The 13975-nt window shown below is 37.2% G+C and overlaps 1 protein-coding gene across 2 annotated transcripts in view; it reads right to left on the bottom strand.

Annotated features, from left to right (window-relative positions):
• Positions 1-13975, bottom strand: part of DOCK1 (dedicator of cytokinesis 1) — a 521945-nt gene that overhangs the window by 56366 nt on the left and 451604 nt on the right. For both annotated transcript variants that reach the window (XM_039480741.1, XM_039480742.1), the window contains exons 39-44: positions 13009-13098; positions 8478-8582; positions 5601-5742; positions 5305-5383; positions 3035-3119; positions 1038-1124 (exon numbers count right to left, since the gene is read on the bottom strand). In XM_039480741.1, the coding sequence (XP_039336675.1) occupies positions 1038-1124; positions 3035-3119; positions 5305-5383; positions 5601-5742; positions 8478-8582; positions 13009-13098 (588 nt within the window). The remainder of the gene's footprint in view (positions 1-1037; positions 1125-3034; positions 3120-5304; positions 5384-5600; positions 5743-8477; positions 8583-13008; positions 13099-13975) is intronic.

Here is a 13975-nt window from a genome sequence, read left to right as displayed (position 1 = left end):
GGTACACATTTGTTAAAAATCTTGGTGAAGATTTTAGGGCATATTTTAGCCAAGTTTAAAAAACAGAGAGAACTCAAACAACATTTAATCACTAATGATATTTACAACAGAAATTTAGTCAGCACAAGCAATTTAATTTAGTTGGTCTTCCCTTGGATAAATTACAGTTAAATTATCCAATTCCTACTTTTAAAAAGCAATACTTTTGTGGTCCTTACAAATTAGGGCCCTTGGCAGAATTTTTTTTATTTAAATAATTTGGCAGATAATATTATATTTAAGTATTTTTAAAATTCTTATCAGTTAACATTTTCATAATTGTGCAAAATCATTTGTTTAAAGCATTTTTCAATTTTTATTTATTTAAATTTTCACAGTAGTGGGAAATTATGGAGAGGTCAGACAATAGGAGGAATCAGACAATATTTACCGGCAGTAGATGTTGAGAATCAAAAAGTTAAAGGTTTGTAACTGCTAAAACACAAATTGTCAGCTTCACGTCAAAATGTACAAAATAAATATCCATAAATCAAACTCAAGTAAGATCTCAAGTATCATTTTTATTACTTTGCCTATCTGTATTTTTATTATTATTAAAACTGGAAATACTTGTTTGCTGATTTGTGTGTTTACGGTGAAATTGACACTTAATGATAAAAATCTAATCCTTCCAAGCCTACTTATACAGCAATGAACGAGTAATCCCTTTGATTTTAACGTGGCTACTTCCTGTGCTTAAAGGTAAGAAGTGCTGAAAAATCTTGCTGTATCAGGGCCTAGGGGTTCATATGATTCACCATTCATATTTTTGTACCAGTGATGGAAGAATACTGAGCATTCATCTTAGTCAATAAACAACAGTATTCCTGATGAGAAGAGAGGGTATGTAAATCCCCATTCCTTTAGCAGGTTACATATAGTTCCATTGATTAGACTTTGAGGTTAAGCAGAGTTATATACTGAATATGCATATATTCAGTAACTGGAAAAAAAAAGTTCTAAGTAGTCTCAGTAAATTCATCCTGATTTGTCCTTACCATGAAAACTGATTTGACTTCAAACCATCTTAAAATCCCTGGTAATTTATATGCTGTCACATAGATGGTTCTCTCAATCCACATATTCTGTAAATATAACATTAAAAAGGTTAGAAATAGCATGTTAGCAGATTGATAGCTTTTATCCTAACCAAAGATCTACAAATTCATTATCAGAAAGAAGAATGGCACCAGTATAGAAATTACAAAGCTAAAAAAAAAAATTGCAAATGGAATCTGTATGTGTATTTCAGGGCTATGTCTGTGGCGAGATTGGTTTCAATATGCTCACTAATGTGCTATTTAACAGTCAAACATTGGTCTTTTAACTAAAGGGTAACATTATGTAAAAGCTCCACCTGCTTCTGTTGAACTGTGATTTTCCAACTAATCTGTCTCTCATGTGAAAAGCACATTAGACAAAGTGGGATGACAGACTTCAGGAACAAATTTATCTGTCTACAGAAATCCTCCACTCCATTCTCTGACTGGACAATTTTAAATATAGCTGAAAACAAGTTTCCCAGGTGCAACCTTTAGGGTTCTCACATTAGTGCCTTAAAAAGTGCTTTACAGACTGTATCTTTCATCAAAAATCTCAGCGAGTTTAAGTGCAAGGAGAAGCAGCCTAATCTGAAAACTTCTTCAATTTTAAAAGAAAAGAAATTATTGTTTTAATTATTGCTCTCTCATGTCTGTAAATGTTAAAGTCATGATGAAAATGTTTCTTTACCTAATTTTGTTTTATCTGGCCCTGCCTCCCCATTTTAAATGGGGAATATATTGGCATGGCTGTCTTTTACTAGCCCCTAGCTCACTTAGGAGCCTACGTCCCATTGAAAGTCAATAGGATACAAGGGCCTGATTTTTAAAGGTATCAGGTACCAAGTGGGATTTTCAAAAGCAACCAGATGCCTAGAGTTAAGCACCTAGGTGCTTTTGAAAATCACATTAGGTGCCTACGTGCCTTTAAAAATCCGGCCCGAGCTCCTAAGGGTTTTAGTTATTTTAAATTTTTTTAAAATTGGAAATCAAGATGCATTGTACATTGTAGCACTTTATCTTGCCAAAACATCTTTGTTGGTTTTTGCACCAGCATCATCCATTGATGATGGGAGCATTTTCTTCCATCTCATCTGGGATCACTTTGATTAGCAGCCAAGTTTACTTTGAGTAGCAGAACAGCCAGCTGTGGCACAGGGCTTGTCAAGTGAATCAGGATAGGCTGGCCTGGTAGGGGGAAACTCTGAGTGCCTGCAATGACAATCTGGAGTTCTGCAACACTCTAGCCCCTCAAAGCACAGCAGATTAAAACTGGCTAGCTTGTATGGAGGCGTAAGACTGCAGCTCTGTATTCAGAGCAAATGGTGAAATGGACAATGAAACTGGGGAAGCTGTTCACAGTTCTCTGCTCTAGTAAACCAATTCCAGTCTATTCAAAGGCACAAGGAGCCTACTAGTCTAAAGAAAATTGAGATTTACAATTGAAAAATTATACATAAGTACAAAGTACTGTTAGTATTATTCTTCCTCCTATGCCATGAATAAGGTGGGAAGGGAAGGGGAAAGCACTTGATTTTGTGGTTCGTTGTAACCAACTTGATGGTCACAGGCTGTGATAAGAGAGAGAGCTTTATTGACCATATGGTGAACCATATGGCTTTGTAAAATATGTATTGCTGTAGCAAAGACTGATTTTTAAAGGATGCCTGGCTGAGATCCTTACGGTAAGACAACTTTCAGTGAAGGATGGTTACATTTTAAGGCCTGACAGTTTTGTATTTCTCCTGCAAAGTGGTCAAGTGTTCAACAGACTAAAGACAGCTTTGTTCATTTTTCTTCGTGCTATAAAACAGAATTCATGATACACGTACTTTTCATTGCACTCATAATAAATTCAGTCCCATTTTATTGCAGTTACAAAAATCAACCAGCCTACCACCAACAAACCAAAACATAACAGCTATCCTGCATTCACAAAAGAGAAAAAAAATTACCGCAAATTCATTATCTGGGTTTTTCTCTCCTTTTCGGACAGGCCGTGAATACTCAAATCTTTGGACCTCATTCACCCTATAGAAACTGAATTAAAAAAACCAAACAGATTGCATAACTGGAAACATTTTGTATTAACAACATGTTTAGTCATTAGATCATTTAAATAAAATACTGCTGAACCTCTCTGTTAACAAGGACGAAGAGTCGCAGTTTGCCCCAGGGCTCTGAGTCTGCAGGCATGTATGGATGCAGTGTAGTTGTAGCCGTGTCTGTCCCAAGATATTAGCGAGGTAATTGGACCAGCACAGATTGGTCCAATACAAAATAAGAACATTATGTTCTATCTTGTACTGGACCAACATCTGCTGGTGAGAGAGACAAGGTTTCGAGCCACACAGAGCTTTTCTTCAGGTCTGGGAAAGGAACTCCCAGCATCACAGCAAAATACAAAGTGGAACAGACTGTTTATTATAAGTAGTTAGCACATATTGTAAGGGACCATTCAAGGTAGAGTGGCCCATTAACACTTCTGCAGTCATAGGACAAAAAAAGTGGGTGTGATCAGGTGCCTGCCCCTCACCGGCAGAAAAGGGGTTAAAAGGAGCCCTAGGGAGAGTGCACTGGAGACAGCAAGGGCTGAAGGGAGCAACCAATAAGGGCCAATCAGGCCCATATAAAAAGGGGGCTGCAGGGCAGAGTTCAGTTCTTTGCTGGGAGCCCAGGGACGAAGGACTGTGTCTCTGGAGGGCTGAGAGAATTGCCAGCACCGAGGACAGAGCAGTGCTGCAAGCAGGAACCAAGGGAGCGACAGACAGTTCCTGGCTGGCTGCTGGGGTTTGCAGGCTGACTGGCTGAGGTCCTGGAGTGGAGCGTGCACACCAGTTAGAGTGGGTTACAAAATATTGTAGCAAGCGGTAAATCCATAATGAATGGATTTAGACACAAAAAATACTGGACTGAACAGAAACCCTGGATTTATTGCTTATTGCAACAATCTGTAACTCACTAATCCCCTTTTTATCTTACAACTGCAGAGGTGTGCAGTTGTTTTTAGTAACTACAAGGGTTCTTTACTTAGGGGCTAAAGGTAGTCTGCAAAGATTAAGGGCCAGGTCCTGGAAACTTTATCAATATTGGCTGAAGAGCTATAAGTAGCCAGGTAAAATGGAAAATTCAGCATTATAGTGTTTAAAATTCATACTTTACTTTTCTCCTTTCAGCTCTTGTCATGTCTGTGAATATAATGGTTGCTTGGTTCCTGCTTGGCTACAGTATCACATCATTCACTGGACTGTGATGTTGCAACTAACACAGTCCTCTACTTAGGCATGGAGCCAGCCCAAAGAAGTGAAGTAACTGCAGTAGAACCTCAGGCCTGGTCTACACTAAGGGGGGTGTGTGGTCAAACTAGGGTACGCAAGTTCAGCTACGCGAATAGCGTAGCTGTGAACTCGAAGTACCCTAGTTCGACCGACTTACCCGTCCAGACACGGCGGGGTCGAACTCCGCGGCTCCAAGGTTGACTCCGCCACCGCCGTTCGCGGTGGTGGAGTTCCGGAGTCGACCGGAGCGCGCGGGGAGTTCGAACTATCGCGTCTTGATTAGACGCGATAGTTCGAACTCCGAGAAGTCGAACTCACCGCCTCGACCAGCGCGGTGAGTATGGACCTGCCCTCAGAGTTACAAACTAACTAGTCAACCAAACACCTCACTTGGAACCAGAAGTATGCAATCAGGCAGCACCAGAGACCAAAATACCCCAAAACAAAACAAAATACGGTACAGTACTGTGTTAAACATAAACTACTAAAAAATAAAGGGAAAGCAGCATTTTTCTTTGGTACAGTAAAGCTTCAAAGCTGTATTAAGTCAATGTTCAGTTGTAAACTTTTGAAAGAACCATAGCACTTTGTTGAGAGTTACGAACATTTCAGAGTTATGAACAACCTCCATTCCCGAGGCGTTCATAACTCTGAGGTTCTACTGTCACTTTTATTATTATTTATATTTTGGTTTGTGGTACTGCCTAACAGTCCCAGTTACGGATCAGAACCCCATTGTGATATGAGCTTGGGCTCACCTCCTCAAGAGCTGTGTGTCTGTGTTATCTTCAATGGCTGCTTATTTTTAAACTTATTTTTAAACTCAAACACACACTATAACAACAAAGAAGAAGGATTACAGTTTACAAGGGTTTATGTTAATTTAAGTGCTGTATGCAGGCCATTCACCCAGATTGGTAAGAAGGTAGAAATAACGGAAAACTCACCTTACAATTTGCTCTGATACCGGCTTGTGAAATTTGGGTGGTAAATCAAGTTTTGGTTTTACAGTAAAACACTGAATATCTGAATTGACAGGTTAAGAATTGAAAAGAGACAGAGTTTAAATTATGCAGGAGAGATGGTTCAACTGAGAAATGTCTCTTGAAAATGGGCATAAAGACAGTAATATAGCAATAAAAACATAAAAAGTGCAGTGAACTACTGTGCAATTTTAGCAACACCACATTCTCAGTCTGATTAGATTACATGAGCATATGCATGTAGCAATTTCCAAGGATACACTGACCAGGGGAGTTTTTAATATCATCGCCTGGTGGAGATGTTGTCTTCATTTTTTCGGCATTTGGAAATTGGGTTAATAACCTTGCTTCAAAGTCTTCACGACGTTCATATTCCTTCCCCCGGTAAATGAACACTTTGTTCTGCAAACAAATTAAAGTGAAATTCATATAGTAATATTCACAGTAAATTCACAATAAAATAATATCCTAGTCCTCTGAAAGTGTATCTGGAGGATTCTTCAAATGCTACTAATTAGTGGCAGAAATATAAAACATCTAGTTTATAGCAGAATGACACACAACAAATTACAGGTATTGTGGTCAGAATTTAGCACAGCACTGAAGCATTAATTAATCCATAAAGCTTAAATTAATCCATATTCAGTAAAGCCATTAAGCGCATATTGAATTTCAAGCACAGGCTTAAATCCTATTGAAGTTAATTGAACTTCAGTATGTGTTTAAATAAGGGCCTATGGCAAATAATTAAGGCCTCAATTCAGGATAGCTCTTGAGCACCACTTAACTTTAAGTGCATAAGCCACCTTCCTGAATATCTGAAAAAATATTGGCCCAAATAATCTTCTCCATTGCACCCACAAATCATCCTCTGAAGTTAATGGTGTTTGCATGGTGTGTCAGAACAGAATTTACCTATTATGTCTACACATTTACAAAAACAATTCTGATGAAATGAGTACTCAAGGAATATCAGAGATTCTTGCTACATCTAGCAGGACAGTTCCATATAGTCTGTAGTTATAAAATGACATCTTTTCACATAATATCTCAACTCTAATGCACCAGCACTTCATATACATCCAAGGATGATATATCTAACTTAGCTTTTCTAAAAAGATTGAGATACTGTGGATTTCATTTTAGTTCTCTCAACAGGTTTCTAATAATATTTTACAGTTATCTGAAAATAATAACTTCTATATGATTATTTTAGTGCTAGGTCATTTCTACTTATTGCTTTGTGTCACTGAATGATGAAAATTAAGATAAATCTGTAAGATAAATCTGAGTTATGCATTCAACAAATACGCTTAATTCTAAAGATAAATATGTTTTATAAGAGGAAGCACATATGTTTATAGCACTAAAGCGATCAAGACACATTCAAATGAATTTTGATTGAAAGTAACAATCTAATCTGAAAATGTTTTATCTTATTATTCATCTCAGAAATAAGATTTGTAAAAAAATTATTAACAACCTAATAGAAAAACAATGATTTGTGGAGCATAATGCTAATAATTTCTATAATAGTCAATTAAGTTTGGTTCTGCAATGCTGCTCCTTGAAATTGACAAGAGCTGAAAAATATTTATCTCTATTTGAGAATAGAAATATGAAGATAGATACATTAAAAGTGAATCATTCATATAACTCAAAGACAAAACTGAAATACAGGGAAAATCTTGTACTGAGAACCTTCTCTGTCAGCAATGCACTTAATAGCCAAACATTACAGTTTTTATTGCTAATATATATATGACACACTGACCCTTGACAATTTTTGAAGCATAATAAACATGTTGCTACAATAACACAAAATTATTCAATTGTGAAGAAAAAGATCAGTCCAATATTAGGAAACCTAGGTTAACTCTCTATTCTTACTTTCCATTATATCCCTTTGAATATACAGATAACACAGTGCTTCAACTGGAAAATTGTGTGTTGTATTCTATGCACATTTCCTGAATGCAAATGTATTACTGGCTGAGATGCTGGAATGTGCGGATATACTGCTACTGTACTCAGATATTCAAGACAGCTTGCTGCCTCTTTTATGATTCCAGTAGAATCGTTTCCACAAAGTTGTATTTAACGGCTCTAAATCGTTGACAGATAACTCTGTCCGTAATGGGAAATATGCATTCTGTTGTATGTTAATGTACATGTGGCAAGATTAATAGTAAATCACAGACATACTCTCTGAGAAGTTACCAGCAACTTTATGGTACCTTCTGTTTTCTAGTTTTGAAGAATACTGTTATTCTCACCATTCCCTGTGTTTTGTCTTTCAGGAATTTTATAAAATGTTTATCCAATTATTTTCTGGGGAAGCAGTCAAGTTTGAGAATTGCAGATCAGCCGATGTCTCACAAGAACAGAATAAGCAAAATTAGCATTTACAACTACATAGACAAAGCACTAGAAAATGGTAAAGACAAATCCTGCACTTACCAGGTGTAAGGATCGCATGCCCTCGTGAGAGCTTATCATTTTCATAATTTATTATTCTAACAATTAGAATAGGAAATATCTGCCTGCTGTAATCCCCAATTAGCTAAGTATTATATTTTAATACAATAATTACAATGCAGCTACTTTCTATTCCTAAATCTTCTACAAATTTTTTGTTAAGAATATCTTTAATCTGCAAATGAACTATGACAAAATGTAAGTAAACATCACAGTATCACAAACAATTAGAAAATACTTTTATTAGATATCATTTTAAACTGTAACTATACAGTAGTTCAGACAAAAATAATCTATTAAACTTATCGGTCCTTCACAACCTTCTAATATTATACTAGTGAAAACCTGTTCTCTCTGACAATCATTATTTGCACTCTGTATTAAAGGAACAGTCAAAAGCAAGACAATTATTTAGATTTAAAACATGTTCATTTCCAATTATATGAAAACTTAAGATTTATAAAACACTAGATGTGCTGTAAAGAATAGCTCCTTTTACTACATTTCTGCTAAGTCATAAGTGAAAAGAAAATTGACATCTGTTTCGTATAACTACAAAAATATTCCTATTTACAAATCCTCTCCAGCATGAAAGGAAAAGCTGTACAAACCAAGTAATCTACCTGTAACTCATGAAAAAACAAAAAAAGAATATTTACCCGTAGAAATGTAGGGAATCCTTGGCCATAGTATCCAACAGCAAAGTAATCTGGTTTAGGTCTTATCACTTTCACAATGTTTTCATAGAACTGTGCTTGCTTTTTCTGTAAAGTAAACAGCAACAACACTATACTTGAAAGTTTCCTTCTAGATTTTACCTGAAGATGAGAATCCAGAGTAAGAGTTTTTCTGTTCAAATCATTCTCTATTAAATGTTTTTGTCTTTATTCATCTTTCGACCAGTTGTCTATTGATATCGAAAAATGCCAAACTATTTATCCTCCATATTCTTTCTGGTTAGGGTGAACTTGTGTTAATGGATACAGAACATGGACAGAATAAATACATACTTCCCCAAAGGAATTTTCCAAAGCACTTGAATTCTGACTTGCAACAACCCTGTTGTCCTACCCTCCGGAAATTTCTTGAGTAGACATGACCAAAAAGTACCAAATTCCATATTGGGCTCAGTGATATAGATTAAAGACTTCAAAGTTGAATCCTGGAAGCACTTGCTGCTGAAGCTAGCTGGTCTCATGGTCTGGCTCCCTTCCTTTTTTCCAGCTGCTAAATTGCATTAAAATATGCTAACATTATATAAATACGTTCCTAGCATTACTCTTCCATATGAACAATTGCTGTAGTTGCAACTGGAATGTTCTGCAATTGTGAAGGGGAGTGAAGGTGGTCAACAGGACTCTATTAAGATGCCATCCATAAAATTGAAAAGTTTGTGAACCCCATGACATAGACAAATGTGCCAGGGACTATTAGGCCTCTCCACGGATCTGTATTTGAACTCAGATTCTTATTTCTTTTAAAACCAGTAGTAAACTCAAATGATGAGAATGAGCTGTGAGGTAAGAGAACAGAATTTATAACTTTACAATATGTACTCATTAACATAATTTCAGTCTACAACATTTTGTTTGCGGATGTAGTGTGATTCTGGGGTAGCTTTATTACTGCAACCATATGGCAGAGAGCAATTGGTTTGTAAGACATCAACTTACCAAGTACAGCTCAGTTCATCTTTGGAAAAGTGAATTTTGCAACTGGCAGTAAAAATATCATTTTGCTAATGTCTTAAAGTCCAATGTTTAACATTTGAACAACAGCCTCTACATAGAAAGTATTCGGAGGTGCTGCATGATCCAGCTTTAAAAAGCCTCCCAGTAGATGAACATGGTAGGGACGCTACTTTCATGGTCTTATCTCTTCCTTAATTAAACATTAGGAATCTAAACCTCAGGATTGCCAAGCTGTGTCGGGTGCATAACCAAACTATGCTCGGTGGGGGGGCAAAAGTGGCTGCATGCTACCTTTATTCCCCTGTGAACCCTGCCATAAGTGAGAGCTGCCTAAGGAGAATAAGATCATGGGCCTGGTCTGGGAATTCTTGAAGCACAGTAGACGTGTCATCTTCTCTGAGGGCAGCAAGGTTGTGGGGCTGGGTATGTTGCCTCAGTGCCACCGGAGGGATCCTTAGCTGGTCACTTAGGCAACCTGTATCTTTCTATATATTTATCTAAGGTACTTCTGTGGTCCCCATTACCTTGGTATCTGAGCAACTCATAACCTTTTAATGTATATTTATACTCACACTGCTGTGAGGAAGGAACTGCTTTATCCCCATTGTAGAGAGGGGAAACTGAGTCAGAGAGAGGCTAAGTGACCTGCGTAAGTCCATGGTGGAGCAAAGACTTGAACTTGGGACTCCCAAGTCATAGGGTACCGTGCTAATCTCTGAACCATCCGTCCTTTACGTCTGCTTTGCACCACCAAAGCACTGCAGAACAATCTTAACAGGGCGGAGAATTAGCTCAGTTTTCACAGATGGTCAGCTACCACTAAAATCAATTTTAGACAGTGTGAGATACACAGTTGGATTGGTATAAACAAGAGAGACCAGCTAAATCTAAACCTGCCTTGCCAAGAAGAGGGCAAAGATACATTAGCTACAAGGATTGGAGAGCAGAAATATGAAGCCTATTAAAGTCCACGTTATGGGTACTCTTGTACTGAATGAGATCTAGCATGCCTCCTACTAAAGAGGATTTGTCTAAATCTCTCTTTGAAATCTAGACTGACAGCAGACTACTTGCAGCTGATTCACTGATTCAAATGATTTTGTAACTTCTAAAAAGTTTGTATTTGGGCTTTAAATTGGAGATGAAAATCTTATGCAATAACTTTTCCTGATAAAGTTATATGCATGTTTCCCTTTATGAATTTTTTTTATATATGAATACTTATAAATACTAAGCTATTACTTAAAAATTATGCTCTGGTTTCATCTGTATGATCCAATTTAAAGATTGACAGTAATTAGCCATCCAAGGGATGATAGAATCTATATACAGAATCATAGAAATAGGTTGCTAGTCATAGGGTCCCTGCTCTGGAACCCAGAAAAGCTGGCGGATCCAGATTCCTCTACCAGCCAGAGGGGAAGTGGCAAAGGACCTGGATAATTGGAACAGAAGACCATCTGAAAACAGTCTTCCAGTGATAGGGAACTGTATAGTGACCCTGGCCCAAGGGTCAAGTCACAAAGATGGAATACCCCAAGTCCCAAAGAGAGAGGGGCCACAGAGAAAGCACCCAACAGAATGGGGTGCCAGACAGGGCGGGAGCTAATTGTCACACCTAGCCACAATGAGGGACTCCTGCAGTGAGTGGAACCCCTTCACATTCACATAGACAACTGCTGCTCAACTGTCAGACTAGACTAGAACTGGTTTGCTGCTAGAACCTGTTCCACACATAATAAATGTAAGTAGCAGTAGAAGTGGCCTTCATATAGCTCTTGAGTCTAGAACTTTTCAATAGAGCTTTATCACTTTATATGACCATTTCCCTGGAGCTATCCTACCATCTCCACATGCATCTTCTAACCAGACAGACTCACAGGTGTAGTTAGAACAGTTAAATGGACATCAGACATGCAAGTTCTCTTAACCAGTTTGAGTTGAGGGATCACCATATGAGAGAAAATCATCTGTGGAATGGTTACAAAAAGTTATATATGCAAGAGTATATCACTTGGGCCATGCTCTATTCTTTGCTGGATATGATGCACAGAAGGAACATCTCATGGATCTGAACCCAGAAGCAGGCCAAGGATATAATATCAAGGCAAGCAACGAAGCCAAGAAACTGCATTCCCCAGGAAGAGAATGTAAAATCTGGACAGTTGATTTTACATTGATCAGTCTTTTTATGGATATGAACTATTCCTGAGGTCTGTACATAAATGGATTCCCTGATGGATGAGATTCCAAGAAGGAATCCTCAAGCTTTTCTTGGGATTCACAATGAGATCAAGAATTCAGAGCATGGCTACAGTCTGGAACACTTAATGGTATCTCCTGCAGTTATTGCTGCAGACCAGCCAGTTTTCAGGAAATTATTATCATTTAATAATTACAAAGATTTTTTTAAAAACTTTTTTTAAAAACTGGGATTTTTTTAAAAACTGGGATTGATGAGAAGCTGAATTAGAAAGTGCACATTCATGATTCAGGTTTTCTGAAGCAGAATTTAGGTACTGTTGCTGCTAAGGAGAAATCAACATATACCTCTAGAGGAATGGTGATTCACAACTTTTTGTAATGGATCAGTGCCTGCCTTTTTTTTTTTTTTAATATGGAGATATACCAATCTCATAGAACTGAAGGGGACCCTAAAAGGTCATTAAGTCCAGCCCCCTGCCTTCACTAGCAGGACTAAGTGCTGATTTTGCCCCAGATCCCTAAGTGGCCCCCTCAAGGACTAAACTCACAACCCTGGGTTTAGCAGGCCAACATGAAAATCACTGAGCTATCCCTCCCCCTGCCGTCTCTGCCCCAGTATCTTTTCAAGTCATGCCCGTGTGTGCCCAGTAATAATTAAAATGCCTGGCATTCCTTACTCAATTTTGAAACTAAACCAACACTTTAAGTGACTTTCTGAAGGCTAAATAGTAGGTCAGTGACAGAGATGAAAAAAATTCAATTTCCTGGTTTCCAGTCCTATACTCTGTTCAGTACACCTCATTACTACTAACAAGCTACAAGCTGCACAGTTATTGGTAAAGTTATTATATAGATGCCCTTTGAAATAACTGTATTTACATACAGTTTAAAACAATTTAAATAATTCTATCAAAGACTGAGCTCTCTCTATCTTTAATTGCTCCAAGAATGATAGGAAATTTTCATGTACACATCTTGCCAAGATACATCCATCTATTTTTTAAAAAAATCCAATATTTGCTTCTGACCACAAGCAAACTATAAACAGATTATCTTCGTTCCAACATAAAAAATAAACAGTTCCCACTTAAGTCACTTCCAAAGATGGTCATTTAATTAATCTGCCAGCCAACATCTGCCCCAAGAGGCCAAGTAAATCATTCTTCCCACTGGGCTAGTATATCCAAGGTAAGAGGAGTTTTCAATATTATTTTAAACACTTAAAAAGTGAAATTCCAGAGAAACTGTTTGATAATATTTATGTTAATTTAAACTGAATGGAAAATAAACCTACCAGCAGTTCACTGAGTTGTTCATAATCAAACATTTCATTTTCATACTGTTCTGCCAGTTCTTTGCCCAAGGCAATGGCCTCTTCCCACATCTGTTTAAAAAAAATGCAACTGAATCATATACCTTAGACAAACAATGAAATTGGATTAAAATAAATTTAAACAAAACATAGCAAAATACATTCTGATATGCCTGCAAACAACTGTGCATAAAATGTGACAAAATAAATATTTGTGGCAGCTTTTTTCATCATCCCAAGATTAAATAAAAATAAACACTCTTCTTACCAGCCAGGCCAGGTACCCAATGTGTGACCAACTCTTACAGTCTACTTGGAAATCCTAAAACTCAGAGTTTCTGATAGATTCTGGTAACTGTTTATAATCTACAAATCCATACTAGATAAAGCAGGCTACACTTGAGAGATACTTCTTTTGCTTTGTGTAAACATTCATTATATTTCTGTTGTCTCTTTTTTGTCTCCTTCAAACACGAAATTCAAGAGCCACACGAATTGACACAAAATAATTTAACAATAACTAGCAATATCCTTCATCTACTCAGAATACAGAGAATCTTAAAGAGGAATAGCAAGAATGTTTTAAAATGTGTATTTTTCATTTTTTACTAATGTACGTGGAAAGAATCATGTTTAAATTCCCATACCAAGAAATCCAAGAATCAAGCCTTACAACCTATCTTTATGGCTGAAACTTGGCTGGCATCTCACTTAATAAAATATGAGCATCAGAATGAGTTAGATACCAATTTGTTCCATATTACCCTTTATCTAAATTTTAAATCATTGTTACATTTCTCACCGAGCCACCTAATTTCCTTCTTGACATGTGCCACTCCCCTTCTTGCCATGCTGAAAGACACATGGCTACTGCTTCAAAAAGCATAAGCATAAAAATGGGGTAAAAGTGAAGGGGTAAGCACTTGCTTCCCTGTCACTGCCCAAAGAC

Source organism: Mauremys reevesii, linkage group 7 (genome assembly GCF_016161935.1).
Source record: "Mauremys reevesii isolate NIE-2019 linkage group 7, ASM1616193v1, whole genome shotgun sequence".
NCBI classification, from domain to species: domain Eukaryota; kingdom Metazoa; phylum Chordata; order Testudines; family Geoemydidae; genus Mauremys; species Mauremys reevesii.
The sequence above is the reverse complement of the archived record's forward strand: the minus strand, read 5'-3'. Positions and strand labels throughout refer to the sequence as shown.